The sequence below is a fragment of the Rhea americana genome, unplaced genomic scaffold (assembly GCF_003343005.1).
Source record: "Rhea americana isolate MKP2758 unplaced genomic scaffold, rheAme1 scaffold_456, whole genome shotgun sequence".
Lineage (NCBI taxonomy): Eukaryota > Metazoa > Chordata > Aves > Rheiformes > Rheidae > Rhea > Rhea americana.
Genome location: NW_028186597.1, coordinates 108,487 through 129,019, shown reverse-complemented (window position 1 = coordinate 129,019; position 20,533 = coordinate 108,487). Strand labels below are relative to the sequence as shown.

Genomic DNA, 20,533 nt, shown 5'->3' with positions numbered 1-20,533 from the left:
GATCTTACCATTACGGGAGATATCCAGTTCCACCAGCTGCATGAAATTGGCAACCTCAGGGGGAAGTCTCTGGATTTCATTGTCACTCAGGCCCAGCTTGCGCAGATTCAGAAGCCTAAAGAAAGGCTAGGATGGGAAGAGAACAAAACTAGGTCAGCAGCAGTTCCATAGAAAACCTGTCTTCTCATCTCAGGGCAAACCTCAACATCCATCCTAGGAATCAATTGCCTTCTGTCATAATCTCTGTCCTGCTGTAGTCCTCAAATTACTGAACGACAAGTACTGAAGAGATGAGAACCCCACTTATGGTCTATAGGAAATGAAGGTAAAAGGAGAAAGGCATTTAGTGAGTTTAGCTTGATGATTCATTTAACACCTCTGTTATCATACTAACTTTCTCTTTTCCTTGCAGGATGCAAAACAGAACTTCCCTGGAGCAGAAAATGCAGCTGTTTTCCTAGACAACAGTATATCTTAGGCATTCAAATATTAGTTTCATGAGAAAGTTTCTAAAGTCACAACAGTAGGCACTATGATGTTTCTTTTTTTGTTGTTGACTTCTCTTGATCAGACTTAAAAACATGAGAAACGTAGCTGGAGGCGACTTTCAGACTGAAGACCTGTCACAGAATCAGTAAGGTTGGAAGGGACCTCTGGAGATCATCTAGTCCAACCTCCCTGCTCAAGCAGGGTCACCTAGNAGGTTGGAAGGGACCTCTGGAGATCATCTAGTCCAACCTCCCTGCTCAAGCAGGGTCACCTAGAACATGTTAGACAGGGTTGCATCCAGACAGACCTTGAATCTCTCCAGAGAAGGAGACTCCACAGTCTCTCTGGGCAACCTGTGCCAGTGCTCCATCACTCTCACAGGGAAGAAATTCCCCCTCACCTTCAGGCGGAACTTCCTGTGCTTCAGTTTCTGCCCAGTGCATCTTGTCCTGTCACATGGGGCAAATGAAAAGAATTTGTCCCCGTCCCCTTGACATCCTCCGTTCAGGTACTTGTACACATTGATAAGATCACCCCTCAGTCTTCTCTTCCCCAGGCTAAACAGGCCCAGCTCTGTTCCTCATAGGGCAGGTGCTCCAGCCCTCTGATCATCTCCATAGCCTTGCACTGGACTCTCTCCASTAGCTCCAGGTCTCTCTTGCACTGGGGAGTCCAGAACTGGACACAGGACTCGAGATGAGGCCTCACTAGGGCTGAGGAGAGCAGCAGGATCATCTCCCTCGACCCGCTGGCAACACTCTTCCTAATGCACCCCAGGAGACCATTGGCTTTCTTGGCCACAAGGGCACATTGCTGGCTCATAGTCAACTTGTCATCCCCAACACTCCCAGGTCCTTCTCTGCAGAGCTGCTCTCCAGAAGGTCAGCCTCTAACCTGCACTGGTACATAAGGTTATTTCCCCCTAGGTGCCCTGCACTTGCCCTTGTTGAACCTCAGGAGGTTCCTCACCACCCAGCTCTCCAGCCTGCCCAGGTCTCTCTGAATGGCAGCACAGCCCTCAGGTGAATCTGCCGCTCCTCCTAGCTTGGTATCATCAGCAAACTTGCTGAGGAGACACTCTGTCCCCTTGTCCAGGTCACTGAGGAATAAGTTGAACAGGATGYGACCAAGTACTGAGCCCTGGGGGATGCCACTGGACACAGGCCTCCAACTAGACTCTGCCACTGATGACAACCCTCTGAGCTCTGCCTTTCAGCCGGTTCTCAATCCACCTCACTGTCCACTCGTCTAACCCACACTTCCTGAGCTTCTCTAGGAGGATGTTATGGGAGACAGTGTCAAAAGCCTTGCTGAAGTCAAGGAACACAACCTCCACTGCTCTCCCCTCATCTACCCAGCCAGCCACGTCACCATAGAAGGCGATCAGATTGGTTAAGGAGGATTTCTCCTTGGTGAATTCTTGCTGACTACTCCTGATCACCTTCTTTTCCTCCATATGCTTGGAGATGACCTCCAGAATGAGCTGTTCCATCACCTTTCCAGGGATGGAGGTGAGGCTGACTGGCCTGTAGTTGCCTGGGTCCTCCTTCTTGCCCTTCTTGAAGACTGGAGTGACACTGGCTTTCTTCCAGTCCTCAGGCACCTCTCCGGTTCTCCATGAGCTTTCAGAGATGACGGAGAGTGGCTTGGCAACAATATCCACCAGCTCCCTCAGTACCCGTGGGTGCATCCCATCAGGGCCCATGGATTTGTGGATGTCTAGCTTGCCCAGAAGATCTCTAATCCTTTGGTTGAGTAGGATAGGAAAGTCTTTCTTTCTCCGGACATTCTCCCTCACGTCCAGGCTGCAGGATTCCTGAGGGCTGCCCTTAGCAGTGAAGACTGAAGCGAAGAAGGCATTCAGTAATTCTGCCTTCTCTGTACCCCTTGTCACCAGTGCCCCTGCCCCATCCAGTAGTGGGCCCATATTTTCCCTAGTCCTCCTCTTGCTACTGATGTGTTTGAAGAAGCCGTTCCTGTTGTTCTTAACGTCCCTTGCCAGACTCAACTCCAAATGGGCCTTAGCCTTCCTTGTCACATGTTTACATACTCTGACAGCATTCCTATAATTCTCCCAAATAGTCTGTCTTTGTTGTTATCAACATCCATACTGTACAGTGCATTTCATCAGGGACATCAGTAATTCTAAGGCAACAATAAAAAGGGGTTGGGCTACCTGAACTGGGAAAAAAAAAGGAGCATGCAAATGATCCACAGGGCTCAAGTAACCAAGAATTAGCAGAATACCTTTGCAGAAACATAAAAATTGGAAAAGTTGACTGGAAGGGACATCTAGGGGTCTTCTAGTCCAATAACATCCAAATTCTTAAATCCAGCTTTGCTTTCAGAAGTGAATTCTATTAGCTATAGAAGGTAGATCAGAAGATCCATCAACTATCCTCTTTTCAGACACAAGTAGCCCCTCAGTAAGTTTTCTGTACATAACTTATGCTATAACTGTATACTCGGTGAATCTTGCAGTTGCTTTTAACTATTGTCAGACATAGGATAATGGACAGGATGGAACTCAAGGTTGCGGTGTTTGCTGCATTTCCTGGATCATTTCAGAATGCCCAGGAATAACAAACAGCATAGGCCACTGCAGAAAATGAGACAGATTTAAGAGGTTCACTCATAATCCACAAACAAAGGCAGAGACTGTTACACATGCCTCACAGTAATACTGTGAGGCAGGTCTCTGATTATATGTTCAGTTCTGCCACAATCATAGAATCAGTAAGGTTGGAAGGGACCTTTGGAGATAATCTATTTCAACCATCCTGCTCAGCGGGGTCACCTAGAGCAYGTTAGACAGGGTTGCATCTAGGCAGGCCCAATACAGACAATTACTCTAAGTCACCTCTATCAGTTTATGATTTTTAGACAACCAAAGCATAAGAAGGTAAGTAACTCAACCACTCATTCAAAAGGAAGTAGAGATAAAGCTAGGAGCAAACTCATGTCTACAAAGTGACAGGCAGACTGCTTCTAATCAGTGTAATAACATGGTCTGTCTTAAGCCAACGACAGACCAGGACGTAAAGCAAGCAACAGCAGATGTAAAAGCAAACTTGTTCACAGATGAGAAAACAGAATTAGAGAGTCAGACTACAATGAAAAGGACCAAACAAGAATTTGAGGTCCCAACTTCCTTTCCCAGTTGCTTTTTCAGTAATTATCTGCAGAAAGGGTTGTTGAAACATGCTTGCCCCAGGAACAGTTGTGGGGTGCTAAAATTTGTTCAGAAAGAAAGAAAAGGAAAAAAAAMCCCCACCTTACTTGTAACATTGTGGATCACAATAGTCTGGTGGTTTTAATACAGGCCAAGCAAAAGAATGAAAAGTAAAGAGTGAAAAGTTGACATACAACATAAAAGTAAAAAAATACACAGATCATAAAGAGACTTGCTCACCCCACTGGAAGGGATGGTGATGAGATCTAAGCAGACATGAAGTCTCTCTGCTGTAGATAAAAAACCCTGCAGTTTCCCATACAGACTTCTTGGTCAGGAAGTGCTGTTGGCTATGTGTGTGTGTTTGAGGGATCACAGAACGCTGCCCTTGCTACACTGAAGTTGTCATACTTTCACACCACAATGCACATAGAAAGCAAGAAGTGCTCCAGGGTAAACAGCAGTGATATGAATTTATATTCCCTGTGTCCTAAAGTAATAAAGCAAGACATTATCAGTAGAAAAGTCCTCAAAACTGAATAGCATGAGTTCTTCTAATTCAGTGTATCTAATGCAAATCAGTGTAATAAGAAAGGAAGCAGGTGAAAGTCTTAAATGACAACAAAGTTTCAAGCCAGAACAGGAGATTCAGAGACTTGAATTGCTATTGTTTCCCTGCTCCTTCTCCTAATTTTAGAATGCAAGGAAATTCCAAGCAAGACATTATGTTGACCTGGTAGCGTCTGCAAGTCAGAAAATAGTAAATGGAACAGAGCACCTATATTCCGTATGTCTAGCACTTCTGGCTACAGATTTTGGGTAGTCTCAAAACAGACATGCACACTTTTTCAATTTTTTTTTAATATACTAGGATAAAATCATGCTGTGTATTGCACCGCAAAATATATAGGAAGCTTTTACTTGGTACAACCATCTGCAAGGCACATTGATAGCAGTGGAAAGTTGACTTCAGTTTTGCTTACAGTTAAAGATTTACTTTTTTTTTAAGCTACGCCATCAAAATCAAAACAACATAACAGTTCTTTAGCACAGAAGTTGTATTCATGCAGTTTATTGCAATTTAACAAAACAAACTGCATAACAGGTCTTTTACAAAGCCTACAGGCACACAGACACATCTGTAAAGTGCATAGCAAGCTTTAGAATCAGGCTATTTCAACAATCTCACAATTCTTCCTGCCCAAATAACTTTGCTTCAGGGAGACATCTGACTAAATATGATGTTCCAAAATACCTTGCTTTGTATGCTTTTTTATGCCAGTTTGTTAAACAGCAATTTCTCCCTCAGAGGTTTTTTTTTTTTTTTTTTTTTTTTTAAGTACTGACAGAGTATCAATTCTGTGCTCAAATTTCCATTCAGCAAATCGCAAGACAATAGAGTAGTAGCTCCCACTTCTTAAGAGACAATTAAGCTGGACTTGAATAAAATATATCGATGTGACAAAAATTCAAACTCGTCAAAAGTCATCAGTGAAGGTCTCAGAAACCACATTTTTCCAGAGAATTAGTATTCCTTGCAAGAATTAAGATTTTATATTTGCCAGAAAAAATATTAAACAGAATCCAATTGAGACGCTGTGTTCACTCTGACTAGAAAACAATTCTTTTTTTAATCCTGGCACATACCAGTGACTTATTCCTCACCTGCAAACTTCTAATACAGATGAGGAGAGGTTAACCCCTTGCTGACAAAATTGTCCCAATGAAATGCTGCCAGTACAGATGCACCAGCAGATCTGTATTTTCTCTCTACAGACTGCTTTGCTCATGAACGGTTTTATTACAGAAGCATGAAGAGGACTTTTGCTAGTAGAGTGTACCAACATTTCTGCAATCAGTCAAATACAGGCTTAACTGCCATTGCTTAATGAAAGTGCATGGGCAGAACAGATTCTGTTTGTTCAGCTGCTGTTCAGAAATGGGTCAGTCTTCAGAGGTAAAAACTTACTTAAAAGCACAGAAAAGATGTGCTTCCCACTCATGCTAGCAAATCTCAGAAAAGTAGCAAGCACTCAAAGTTTGCTCTTATCTCTACTAGGACTATACAATTAACATGATATAATGTATGACATCATGTAATCAAGAACTGGTAAGACTGCAAATGCTAGATCTGAGATGACGTGCATAATTTTCCATTCACTGTTTTCTGAAATGGGAACTTCAACTCTTAACTCTAAGTCAAATTTACAAAGCAAGACTGCAAAACAGAACCATTTGTGACACTGGGAATAAGTAGAGAAGAAATTAATTTAAAAATTGTTACTAGTAATAGGAGTGAAAACCCAAGCAAATTTCTTTTTGGAGATCGGCAGTTACCTCTTTTTCTAATAATAGAATGGTAAGGTTGGAAGGGACCTCTGGAGATCATCTAGTTCAACCCTCACCATAGCCCAAGGTTAGCTTGACTGCATACAGTCAGCAAAAAAACCTCACCATTTTGGCAAAACTATGCTGTATGTCTCTATTAATAGAGATGAACCACACAAAACCTTTCCTTCAGTTTTTCTCAGCATTCCCCCCCCCCAAAAAAAATCACGATTTAGATCTTTCAGTGTCCAGACTAGACTGATATAATGTCAAAAATGGAAGTATGAAGAGAAAAATAAACATTGATCTTTCACTGTTTGTTAACATACCAGAAGCCCAAGCAAAGACCACACAGCACTAACAAAGATTAATAAGGACTCCAGTACAGAGGCATTCAGTAAGCTCAGAGTATGATGGAGGTTATCACAAATTAAAAAGACAAAAAAGAAAAAGCCTGAAGTTCTGAGGGTGTACTAACACACTAACAGCATGACTGACTAGGCAGTGACTAGGGAAAGAAAAACTTTTGTGAATGCGAACATATATTACAAAGACATTCTATTGCTGAAATATGTGAATTGTTACAGGATGCCTACAATGAAAGTCCCTCCAGACCAGGAAATTATCTTGCAAATAAGCTTCAGATGGCATAAATTCTTACAATACTCAGTGTAAAACAACAGTTATGTAACAGATTGGAAATACATAACACATTGCTCTCATTAATACACTGACAAGCTGAAAATTAGTCAAAAGTATGAAGAGCCTATAAAGCACTACAAGCCAAAAGATGAGGAATCACCTCAACCGCCACAAAATCATAGCATTTCAAAAAAATACAGGAAACAAGTTGTGAAATACAGGCTCTGTAGTGTGTTTTCAACAGTGACATCCTCACTCATCAGCCCCTTTTCAAGGGGAATGCAGGCAAACACATACCTTAACTACAGAATCAGGGAATAATTCAGGTTGAAAGGAACCTTAGGAAAGTCTCTAGTCCAACCTTCTGCTCAAAGCAGAGTAAGCTATGAGGTCAGATCAAGTTGTTCAGGGATTTATCCTGTCAAGGATAGATTATCCACAACTTTCTGGGTCCCTGGGTCTATCAGTTAGCTGTTGTTAGAGTAAAAAATATCTCCTGTATCCAGCCAGAACTTCCTGGTTCAATTATGCCTAGTGTTTGTCATCCTCCTGCCATGTACCACTGAAGAGACTGGCTCCATCTTCTCAATAATCTCCCTGTAAGCACTGGTAGGCTGCTATGAAGCAACCCTGTCCCAAGTGGTCTCTTCTCCAGGCTGAACCAACTCCATTCCCTCAGCCTCTCCTCTTAGAGCAATGCTCTAACCTTTGCCACTCTGGTGGTCCTCTCCTGAATTCATACAACTTTGTCAATGTCTTTCTTCTACTGGGGTCCCCAAACTGGATGCAGTATCTCAGTGTGGTCTAACGAGTGCAGGGGAAAAGAGGATCATCACTTCCCCCAGACTCCTGGCTGTGATCCTGTTGATACAGCCCAGGATGCTATTGGCCTTTCTTGCTGTCAGGGCATGCTGTTAGATCCCAAGAAGAGCTGAATTATAAATACACAGACCAGAGATGAAAGCTGAGCTCCTCTTAGCACAAAATCTATCAGGAATGGTGGAGAGGAGGTACAAAGGATATTGTCAACAATAGAACATGCAACATGAGGTAAAACTCACAGGCCTATCTGCATAGGTGGATGACAAATTGACCATGAGTCAGCAATGTGCCCTTGTGGCCAAGAAGGCMAATGGTCTCCTGGGGTGTAGCCAGTAGGTTGAGGGAGGTGATCCTGCCCTTCTCCTCAGCTCTGGTGAGGCCTCATCTTGAGCACTGTGTCCAGTTCTGGGCTCCCCAGGACAAGAGAGACATGGAGCTACTGGAGAGAGTCCAGGGTAGGGCTGCAAAGATGATCAGAGGGCTGGAGCATCTCTTCTATGAGGAGTGGTTAGGAGAGCTGGGCCTGTTTAGCCTGGGGAAGAGAAGGCTGAGGGGGGGGATCTTACCAATGTGTACAAGTACCTGAAGGGAGGGTGTCAAGGGGACGGGGACAAACTCTTTTCAGTTGCCCCATGTGACAGGACAAGAGGCAMTGGGCASAAACTGAAACACAGGAAGTTCCGCCTGAAGGTGAGGGGGAATTTCTTCCCTGTGAGAGTGACAGCGCCCTGCAACAGGTTGCCCAGAGAGGCTGTGGAGTCTCCTTCTCCGAAGATCTTCAAGGCCCGCCTGGAAGCAACCCTGTCTAACATGTTCTAGGTGACCCTGCTGAGCGGGGAGGTTGGACTAGATGATCTCCAGAGGTCCCTTTGAACCTTACTGATTCTATGATAACCAAGTACAAAGCCTCATATGGCCTGTTTGGGCCAGAAATGAACCCTGTTGTCAGACATACTGAAGTGTGCAACCAATAAAAATGAACCATCGGAAATTTAGGAGATCTCTGATGGTAACTAATCTTCCACAATTAAAACACACCAGTTACTTGGAAGTTGCACTTAAGCAAGTTACATAGCTACCCACTACAAATAGGCTTTGGTTCACAAGAAATTTCAGGTAAGCTGACCATCCTGAGCTATTTATTCAACTACTGTTGAGTACCTGACACTCTTATGTCAGCTACATCCAGCTAAATTTCTGTCTTAACAATAACTGATGTCTCAGCAACTTCAAAAGATGCACTTTAAATACTGAAATATGATGATTATACACGGAAGTGAGGAAGAATGAAACCCCAGTGCAAATATTAATGAACCTTGTGATATAGACCACTATCTCAGGATTAATTTTTAAAAGAAAAATATCAGGCAAATAGAGCAGAAGCACTGCAAGGACAACAGTCAAACCTGTCATCATTGCATAATGAAAGAAATATTATCTTCAAATTGAAATGTTACAACCAGTGAAGCAGAGAACCATTCTGACCATGGCCAAGGCTCATCTTAAATTGTCCTCCCTACTAAAGGAATGTTGATATTTCCAAACGGCGCACTGTGGTTTTATTTGAGGTTATCCAGAGAAACAATTAACATGCCCAGCCAGTTTATGAAAACATGAAACACTGACAGCAGTAAATACAGGTTCCATGTGGTAGATCCACCTTTGGCTGAGGAACCAAAATACCTGTGTCAAAAAAGTCCTGAGCCTCACATGCAGGTACTGAGGCCCACTCATCTAGAACTGTTTTCTTGTTGATAATGTAAAGATGCCCAACACCCGCTTTGCAGAGCTTCTCATCCAGTGAGACTCAGAGGCACAGGAGTCCCCTCTCCCATGAGGTTCAATATACACATGAAGCTTTTATACAAGCTGCCTGCACCTAACTTATCAGCCATGTCAGCCTGTGTCTCCAGCTTCAGTCAATGTTGCACTCTTGCCTGGAAAAGCAGCATAACCATAGAAAGGAGTGAACACTAATCTGTTTTAGAACGTTAGCCTTTAGCTTCATGTCTTCAGTACATCACAACTGCTCCACAGCAATACCGGTGGGTAGCACTACAGGTGGTGCTGGCCAAAAGAAAAGTGGGAAATGCCTATTTCCTGAGCAAAGACAGAAGTCAGACAGTCACCCCTATCCCTTCCTTGCCCATTAGGAGAGAAATATAGACTGTAAAACTCCAAGACTGGCTGCATATACCTCCACCCATGATTCAAGAGAAGAAGTGGAGCCAGTCACCACTGCCTTCGCACAGACTCAGTCAGAGTAAGGCAGGCATCTTACTGCCTATGGATATTAGCATAGAGCTTCCAGCAAACTTATAGCAGGATAAGATTCTAGAAAAATACTTTTGCATACAAGCTACAAAGGAGTATGGAGTAAGCACAGGCAGGGAGGAAAGCAGATTTCCAAAACCAGTAGTTAAGTCAAGTAAGCAGCTTGCATCATGGGGGCAGGTGCAACACAATCATAAAATGGCTGAGGTCACAGAATCATAGAATGTTTGAGGTTGGAAGGGACCTCTGGAGATCATCTAGTCCAACCTCCCTGCTCAAGCAGGGTCACCTAGAGCATGTTAGACAGGGCTGCTTCCAGGCAGGCCTTGAATCTCTCCAGAGAAAGAGACTCCACAACCTCTCTGGGCAACCTGTTCCAGGGCGCCGTCACTCTCACAGGGAAGAAATTCCCCCCCACCTTCAGGCGGAACTTCCTGTGCTTCAGTTTGTGCCCAGTGCCTCTTGTCCTATCACATGGGGCAACTGAAAAGAATTTGTCCCCGTCCCCTTGACACCCTCCCTTCAGGTACTTGTACACATTGATAAGATCTCCTCTCAGTCTGCTTTTCCCCAGGCTAAACAGGCCCAGCTCTCCTAACCACTCCTCATAGAAGAGATGCTCCAGCCCTCTGATCATCTTTGCAGCCCTACCCTGGACTCTCTCCACTAGCTCCATGTCTCTCTTGCACTGGGGAGTCCAGAACTGGACACAGGACTCGAGATGAGGCCTCACCAGGGCTGAGGAGAGCAACAGGATCATCTCCCTCGACCCGCTGGCAACACTCTTCCTAATGCACCCCAGGAGACCATTGGCCTTCTTGGCCAAAAGGGCACATTGCAGGCTCATGGTCAACTTGTCATCCACCAGCACTCCCAGGTCCTTCTCTGCAGAGCTGCTCTCCAGAAGGTCAGCCCCCAGCTTGTACTGGTGCCTAGGATTATTCCTCCCTAGGTGCAGGACTCTGCACTTGTCCTTGTTGAACCTCAGGAGGTTCCTCACCACCCAGCTCTCCAGCCTGCCCAGGTCTCTCTGAATGGCAGCACAGCCCTCATCTGTATCAGCCACTCCTCCTAGCTTGGTATCATCAGCAAACTTGCTGAGGAGACACTCTGTCCCCTCATCCAGGTCACTGAGGAATAAGTTGAACAGGATGCGACCCAGTACTGAGCCCTGGGGAACTCCACTAGCCACAGGCCTCCAACTAGACTCTGTGCCTCTGATGACAGCCCTTTGAGCTCTGCCTTTCAGCCGGTTCTCAATCCACCTCACTGTCCACTCATCTAACCCACACTTCCTGAGCTTCTCTAGGAGGATGTTATGGGAGTCAGTGTCAAAAGCCTTGCTGAAGTCAAGGTGCACAACCTCCACTGCTCTCCCCTCATCTACCCAGCCAGTCATTCCATCATAGAAGGCGATCAGATTGGTTAAGGAGGATTTTCCCTCAGTAAATCCATGTTCACTACAATTCACTGTGCTCAAAGCCAACTCCTCACACATGAGGGTCACAGAATCACAGGTCTGGACAACTCAGGCAGAAGGTCAGTCCCAGGGCTGTATGGCCCCTGTAGCAGGGCAGTCCATTTCTGGCAGAGCTGAATGCCTCTATTAGCACTAGCTTTCACCAGCAGAGCAGTGAACCCAAGACATACCTTTTCCTATACTAAGTGAAAGGATCCAAGCAACATATCCTCCCAGAATGACTAGATTCAATAAGAAGAATCATTCCACCTGAAATCTGGTTATGGTAGCAGASTTCACACAGCAGCAGAGATCAAAAAGCAATCACCATCACCAAGGCAGATCAGAGTATCAGCTTGAAGCTTCAGTGGAAAGACTGCACCTCAGCCACTATAGATAAGCCCCAATTCCAAAGGGAGGGCCTACAAGCAATGTCCAGGTACACCCTTGCACCCAGGTATTTCTCAGGGATCCTCCTAGCAGTTACCAGGAGACTCAGCCTTGCTTACTGGAGCAGGTGTGCATCACAAGACCACAGGACAGTGGAGCCTGATCCATTTGCCTAGCAGTTCCTAAACACAGGATCCTCCCCAATAACTGGCTCCAACTACAGCACTGTTTTGCTCTCCACTCCTCACAGCATCCGTCACAGACACTAAACTGGCTCTACCCCTTCCTTTTCTGGTCACAAGCACACAATCAAAAAAACCCAAAAGGCAGCAACTCAGCAGAGTCCCTAAGAGAAACATCTGACACTCTACAACTGCGAAATGACACACACAACAGTAGTGTTCAGCCAAACTCAGGGCTGCACCCAACCTACAGAAGTAGGCCACTTCTGTGGTCCAGCAGAGACAGCAAATGGGGAAACTCCTCTTCATCAGCCCCTACGCACCAGGGCTGCACCAAAGCACTCAAGGAGGAGAGGTTCCTCCTCCCTGCCCCAGCAGGGCTGCCACAGGAGGAAATGCACCACAATGCATGCAGAAGAATGCAGCGTACAGTGGGGCAGGGCTCCTCCCTGACACGCCTGGGGCAGGGCAGGACAGCATGGGACAGAGCAGCAGTGCATAGCGCACAGAACAGAAACAGCTCCGCATGCCTCTCACATACCAAAGTTCAGAGCTGGGGGAGGAGATCTGTACACATGCAGACTGCTCTGTGGCTCTGGCGACACAGCACTCCATGCTGCAGATTGGCCGGATTTCCGACTATTTAACCCCACGTATCAGGCCCTGAGGAATGTATTTCAGATATATAAAAGTACTTAAGCAGCAGCAACACATTCCAGCTAAGACAAAGCAAGTCATTCCTGAGCCAAAAGCTCACCAGCTGCTTCTTCCCAGGCATTTAATCGGGGACTGAGGAATGCAGTCCCCTCAGGGGTAGAACGCAGCAACTGTTTAACTGCTAATAGCCACAGTGCCCAAGAATTTAATGCAGAAGCAAAGTAGAATCTCTGGTCCAAATTAAATGACAAACTATTTCAGGGCCACAGAAAGGAAATCCCCAAGCCAGAACTAAATCACGATACCGCATTAACACTTTACTCTTGCAAAGAGCTATGGGGGTTCTGCTACCTAGAACAATTCACTGTTTCAGACTCTATCTCATGTGAGACAGCAGCACAGCACAACTACATGAGCAGAGGGCTCCTACTGAAACCAGAGCACAAGCAACCTCTACCCCAAGTCCTGCATAGGTGGGCTTCAGACAGAGTCCAAAGGAAGATGACCATCCGATACATCAACACTCCCTGCTGCAGACAACCCGTATTCAGTATTCAGGAAGTTTTGCATCAAAATACTGTAAAAACATGAATCTGGTTCACTGGAGAGGTCTATTGAGATTGTGACATGGGACAGGATTCTGGCTATGGGTGATGAAGACAAAAACTAATATACCCCAAGTACTATCCAAAGATCTGTCCCCACTTCTCAACTAGTCTACCATTTATTTCTTCCCTACCCCAGCACACTAGTTTTTCAGGAATGGCCTTTTCCACTACACCTACCATGCTAGTTTAATGAAGGAGCCTGATTCATCCATTTACAATTCTCTTCTAAATCATCTTCTGATCAGAGGAAAGTCAACCAGCAATTACAAAGGGGCAATTTATTTATCCATAGTGCCATAAACATTAGCAATAGGGAATAATGCCAGGAGTCATCCACTAACCTGTTCCAATTGTTTCAAAAGGATTGTATTTATTGAGACAAAAATCATATCACCCTATACGTTTTTACAACAGACACAACTTCTCCAGCACTGCTAGTGACTTAAGAGGTAACACACATACACACAAAATCAAATAAGCTCTAATGCTATTTATATGGGAAATGAGGAACAAGGCAGAGGAATTATGAATTAGGATAGAACAAGGTATCCAGAGTGCAGCAGATTGTACCCTCAGGGTTTATGAAAGCACATTTGGGGGACTGAAAAAGTCTTGAAGAGTTACATGTCCCTGTGTGGAAGGATACAGCAGGAGATTCTCAGACACAAAAGATGCAAACAGTTCCTTTGAACAGGAAGAGTACAAGGTGCCAAAGCAGCTCTCAAGGGAACAGCTCAGACATATACTATTAAATACTCTAAGTAGAAATGGAAAAAGGAGGAGTCAGAAACCACAAAGTACTTGCAATGTAAGAGCTCAGCAAGCCATCACATCCAGATCCCTTAGTGTAATGTACAGCTTACCATTTACCACACTCTTTCCCTGTCTCATCCGAGTTTCTGTCAGGGAGAGTGAAATAAAGATATGAAATCAAGGAATATTCGGAGAAACATGCAAAATAGGTCAAAAGAGACCTGAAGAAGTTAATCTAGTCCTACCCTTACCCCTAACCATTGATAAAACGCCATCTACATCATTCCAGGCAGATGTTCAGACTGCACTCAATGGGAATAAGCAGAGATCTTCGAGATGCAACAGAAGCAGATCCAGTACTGAGCAAATAGAGGATCTGTAAGTCCATTGTGGTATTCTGTTTTACAGGCATCCTGGAATATGAGTAAGGAGAGGTGACCCTATGCTGCTAATTGTCATGGAAGAACAGGAAGAATTTCAAAGGTGCAAGCTCAGGTCAAGCAGCCAAATTGGCAGCCAATGTACCCAAAGACGTAGAAGAACTTATTAACCACATTAAAGAGACTTATCTAGAGGTTTACAATACGAGGGTCAACCATCTCTGGGGAAAAGACTAAGTAGGTGTTTCCATTGATGATCTTCCTACATTGTACAAAACCAGCATAACAGAAGATTTGGTGAGAGGTAGCATTATTTAGGTCACTGTCATCCAAATCTTCATTATCCTTTTGCCTCTTTGTAAAAGGACAGTAAAATTTGTCCTTTTACTCCAGTATTACATGCATTCAAACTTTCTCCAAGACCTGAGCTCCTTTTGTGATCCACAGTGCAACATGGATCCTACACACCGTCCACAAAGGAAGCTGACCACATGCTTCAGAGCTCACACAAAAGTGAGTATTAACTATGATTTCTTATTTGTAGACCTTAAAGCATCCCTGTGCAGCCTTGCTAATACTGTATACTATAGTAAAATCAATTCCTTGCTCCTCTTTGCTGCTTGTTTACATATGTCCAAGAGTGGTATGAGCTCTTTTTTCTATAAATTAGCTTATACTCGGCTATTATTACTCCACCACTTATTCCAAGTCTCTCTTATCACTACGTTGAATTTATAAAAAAGAAAGCTGCTGCACAATGAGAGAGAAGGATGAGGGTAAAATGACCTGCACTATTTCAATTTCTGAGCAACAGCACTTCCAGAATACCTGGCTTTTGGAGAAACAAAACCACATCCACTTGTACACATTAACTCATATGACTCCTGAGCTCCTGGAAAGCATTGAGAGACATGCCAACACTGTGCATAGGTCTCATAACAATCAAGTGAAACCAGTTTCTTGACTGGTTTTGCTAAATGAATGACACTTGCAGTTTTGCAGAAAATTCACAGGCTGAACGAGAGAACATGCCGCCCACCATACACACAGCCCTTAATGGGCGCAGAAGGACGCTGTCTTGCTACCTCACGGTGAAACAGAGAAGAGCTCAAGTCACTGATGATTCACTGTTCCCTGACTTTTTCAGGGAAGAGGTATTAGCATGGAGAGATTAAAAGAAACAGCTTTACTCCTCCATGGAAGTAAATAAAACCTGAGATCCTCCTCACAGGCTCCAGATGTCAGAAAATTAAAAGCTGCTCTTAATTAGCCTTGCAAAGGCTCCGCCCTTGTCTTGGGAAAGTGACAAACACTGCTCTCRGGTTTCACCCTGCTCAGTGCAGTAGGATCTTGGGCTCTGGACAAAGGACACCACTGCTCTTGCCTTCGGCTAGCTGCAGCAAAACAGGAGGAAATACTGAAATCCAGAGTGTTTCTATCAGCCTAGCAATGGCCTTGCCATGATGCAAAAAGCAATAAGCCGGAACAGGAAGGGACCTACCCAGGACCCATGAGGCCTCCACTCCTTGGTGTTCCAGGAAGGCATCCATCTCCCTTTCTCCTTCAGCACAAATGAAGACCAGCTTACTAGGCAATACCAAAAAGAAAAATTCTGCATTTAATCCAATTTATCACAGGAGCTTTGGTATGGAAAAGAGCAAACCTGAGAAGCTGTATCTCCTCAATTACATATCCCTAAAGCTTGTGTCTACAGAATCAGCACTATTCAAAAACTTGTTATCAAATGCAACTCTCTAATTTCCTCCTTCTCCCTCACCATATGATCCCTCAACCTGCCCCACCCAAACTCACTTCACTTCCTGCCCAGGTATCCTTCCAGCATCAGGTTTCCAACTGCCTATCCCTCCACATACTACTGCTGAAACAGACTGCAGGTCTCCTCCCTCCTCTGCATTGACTTGCTCATTATTTCCCGTCCCTATTCAGCTCCACCACTTTGTGCCACACCAGTTCCTACTCTCTCTGTTCCACCCAGGTTTCTTCTGACCTCTCCCTTTTGCAATCCCATACTCCAAACCAGAGCACTCCTCTTAAAACACATGGAAGAGTCTTTGGGTCCCTATTGATCATGCTGTGCTGCTGCGCTGTGACAGGCTCCCATCTACTACTTTCAAATTACACCTTTACATTCCAGACTATGCTCATTTCACTCAGATTAGAATTACATGCTCTGAATTGCTCATAGAGAGGGGATTAAAATGGTCAGGTGTATTCTGTAGCTTTAATGTAATCATTTAGCAGCCTGTATCCTTGAAAACTAAACGTCCTGCTATTTATTCTCCTGCTGTACTGCATACACTCTCAGTCGTGCAGAAATCACTTTATGTCAGGATGGAGCAAGGAATTTCCACCTGTGGAATTCAGATACTCTAACAAAGAGCACAGGGAACTTTATCAAATACAATTTAACATTTTCCATTAAATCATACTGTATCACCCTAGCAGCAAATCCTTGTGACAAGACAGCAGATGCTCTTTAACACAGATTTAATCTATCACTTCAAACAGCCAGAGTTCAGCCATCATAATGAGAAATCTGGACTCAGAATATTCCCCCCAAAATATTCCCCCCATAAGATAAGCAAAAAAGGAACAAAAGCAGGTAGAAAAGGACTAGCCACTGCAGGAAAAAGAGAAACAAGCATCCACTTTTACAACTCACAAGAGATAGTTAAGGAAACTAAGGAAGTATCATTCAGAAATGCCAGGCAGCAGGCAGAATTTGTAATCAGATAAAGAGCAAGCAGTAGCAAAAGAGACATGAGAAGTTGTGGTATGAAAGAAAATGGTGCCACAGAAGGAACAAGAGATCATCAACATTTCGGGAGTCTGGAACAAGTGGACAAAAGGTAAATAAAAACATGTTGGACAGAGAGAGTTCAGCAGTGGAAGTTAGGGAGGAAAACCTATTTAAGAGGAGGCAGATAAATTCACATGTTTCCAAAGGAAGTTGCTTCTTCTCTGTAAAAGATGACAACCTTTTTGAAAGGCAGCCTCCCCTCCATTCTGTTGCTTCAAAAACCACCTCCACACAGAAGCCTTCTCCAAAAATCCTGCTTAAGCCATTTAAAACACACTTGTTATGGTCAAACTTGTTTTTAAATACTCTACAAGCTCTCTGATTCACATTTTTCTAACTGGTCTCCATTTGCTACTCTCCTCTCCCTCTGCAAATGGCTCAACACTCCTCTAGAATGTCTCCTCAAGGAATCCTGAGCAGCCCTGTTCTGTGAAACAAACACACGGTTTCCTCCCTCCGAATCTTCCTTGTGGCATGCACAAATCCTCCTGCGAGCATCTCTCCCACAGAAAAGGCTCAGGCTTCCAATCAAACGTTCGTTCCACGAAACACTTCTCAACTGGAGAGCGCCCTCCCTTCCCGAATCAGACCTCACCCTTCATTGCTCAGAGAAGCTGTATTAGCACAGAACATTAAGACACACAGGGTCACACCACAGGTTGCTTTAACTTTACATCCTGGTCCTGCCAAGTTATGGAACTCCTTATTGACTTCCTCTGGACTAGCTAACCATTCATAACACCAACTGGAAGAAACTTCTGACGTGGATGCCTGGAAAGGAGAAAGACTGTGGGACCTATTTCTGTTCCCTCCTTTAGACATGTCTCCAGAGCACAGCACCTCTAGGAAGTATCCACCAGCTCTTGTTTTTTCAAGAGCAGTGAGCACTCAGGAGTGCTCTGTTCAGGGTCCCCCTCCTGTTCCCCACCAGCACATACTTGACTCTCACCTTCCTTGCAGGGGCGAGGGCATTCCAACTTTGCTAGGGATTGGCTGATACCTGTCACTGCTGAAGAAAACCAATAGCAGCTGCTATTGATACCAGATACCAAAGAAGAGTACTAGTACAACAGGCCCGTAACAATACTTCTTCTAAGTACTTTCCTGGGACATGCAGTACAAGCTACACCTCAGCCAAAGACGATGTCTTTGTGTATACTAACTTTTGCTGGACCTCTCTTCAGTGAATGTCCAGTTCTTTTCTGAACTGATGTAAATTTTGAGCTTCCACTGTATCATATGACAAGCAATTCTAAACCTTAACTACACACTGCATGGAAAAATTATTTCCTTTTATTTATTCTGAATTAAGCCATTATTGATTTTACCTAACGTCCTCTGATCTTGGAAGAAACAGTGGGTAATGGCTCCCTGTTTATTTCCTCCAAACCATCTGCGATACTAGAAACCTCCACCATCTGATGGAAGAACAGCAACAAATTTGTCAGACTGATGAGATAAGGTCTCTTTTAAATTTTGTTTTTCTCTGTGGAAAAGGTGTTGCACACTTCTGATGATTTCCCTCCCCTCCCCCAGCATTACCTTTACCACTTCCAACTTTAAGACATCTCCTTTGAGACTGAGGAACCAGAAACACGAACTAGAGATTTGTTGATAACATAATAGTGTTTTTCTGTTCTCTAATGTTCTTCCAATAATTCATAGCCATTAAAAAACCTAAAAATTTTATGGAAAGCAATCACGACAGAGGGAATCTATGATCCTGGGATAGGTCACAGTAAAAGCTCTGATGCTCCCATGCAGAACTGACATGACACCTTGAGTTAAACAACAGCATTTGCAAATACAGGTTCTTTGGGTGACAAGAGCAAGGAAACACAATGGTAAGGACAGACACACAGACCAGATTTCTATCTGGTTGCAGACTAAATAAAGTGTCAATATAAAATCTGCATTTATGATCCAAAAGATGCTCTTCAAAAGCTAAGCAAAATCCAACCACATCCCAAAAAAACTACCACATTTCAATAAAATCTGTCTCTACATAAATGCAAAGATGACGACTATTCAGAAGATACAAGAAAGACCTAAGCAGTGCAAGGATAGGCAAGTTCACTGCACATATGCTGCAATTAGCCTACTGTGCAAAAGAAACTTTTGCTCACTAATCAGTCTTAACCTGCCTGTAACCTGTAACATAAACTTTTCAGTAGTTTGAGAAATAAAGTATATATAAACATATACAAATATAAATAAAGTATAATAAAATCTCAATATACTTGATGGAGCAGAATTCAAAGTATTGTACTAGTTTCTCGTACCTGAACAACATACAATCTGAAGCAAGTTGGCTCACAGTACTTTCAGAGAGGACCAAATCAGAAAGATAGAAGGCAAAAATATTAGTAGCAACAGGAGAGCAAAGTGGTACCATTTCTATACAAGAGAATCTGTATAGGAGTGTATAAATTGTTCAGCTTATCAAAACAGAACCATACTGTTTTGGTCTGAACCAAAAGTAAGTATTTTTTCAGATTTCATGGTGATAATAAAAGCATATCAGTGATTCAGCAAGATGCTCTAAGATGCAACTTAGTCCATAGTTACTCTGGCAAGCAACTGTCCAAACAGGCTCCAGCCAAATACTTTCTCTGGCACACGTAACACTGAGCTAACTTGTTTAAAATGGTACAATTTCTACATGAGAGATATGGAAAAACTTTCTCTAGAATACTCTATAGCCCAGTAGGGTCTTAAGGTCTTCTGTTTCTGGAGAGGTGAGAGACAACAGGTCCAAATTCCAGCTCTTATTTGTAGACCCTACATACCAGACCATCCAGCAGAACAGGATCATCATCATTTCGGCTTTTGCTGAATGATATCTTAAGGCCTAAGCAAAAGAATTCTGCCAGTATCCAGGACTCCTACATTGCGAAAGCAAACCCTTCAGGGTTCAGAGATGCCTGGGTCAAGTCTGTAGAGCAGATTTCCCATCCTCTAGCTCTACAGAGAAATCATGCTGCATGGTGCATGGCAGGGCCTTACTGTTTTATCACCCACGTTACCTGTACCAGGAGCACTGTGATTAAAAGGAAGAAGTGGCAAGTGCACACCTGTGTCTCAGTTAGAAAATATAAAGTATCTCTTTCATTTTTAATATACTTGCTCAATACTCTTTTGTGGCTTACACGTTAAAGTAGAGTTCTTGAATTTATCTTGTGATTTTGCTTCGCTGTAAGTGTGGTTCATGCCGATTTACATAGAGTGCTCTCCTTTGTGGGCAAGACACCCACTTATTGGGCAGACTAGCTAACTTTTAAAGCGCCCATCAGAAGACACGGAGCTCCCGAACTCCGAGGAAACAGCTCATGTTCCTGCAGTGACTTACGGGAAGACAGCTAACCGGCACACAACTGCAGGCGACCCACATCCGAGCACCGAACCCCACTCGAGACCACCAGCATGCTCAGACCCAGCTGCTCTCGTACCTGTGCTGTTCTGCTTTACTTTCCTTTACTTGGCGAGAAGCAGGTGACAAAATCAACTAGGAGCCAGAGAGACCAAACTGGCAGCCCAAGGCAGATAACCGGCGGGG

At 43.9% G+C, this 20,533-nt stretch overlaps 1 protein-coding gene across 1 annotated transcript in view; it reads right to left on the bottom strand.

The window, feature by feature from the left end:
• SCRIB (scribble planar cell polarity protein) overlaps positions 1-20,187 on the bottom strand; it is a 117,524-nt gene extending 97,337 nt beyond the window's left edge. Inside the window, exons 1-3 of the mRNA XM_085316180.1 lie at positions 20,127-20,187; positions 19,767-19,828; positions 9-126 (exon numbers count right to left, since the gene is read on the bottom strand). Of these exons, the coding sequence (XP_085172306.1) occupies positions 9-126; positions 19,767-19,828; positions 20,127-20,187 (241 nt within the window). The remainder of the gene's footprint in view (positions 1-8; positions 127-19,766; positions 19,829-20,126) is intronic.
• Between the last annotated feature and the right edge of the window lie 346 nt (positions 20,188-20,533).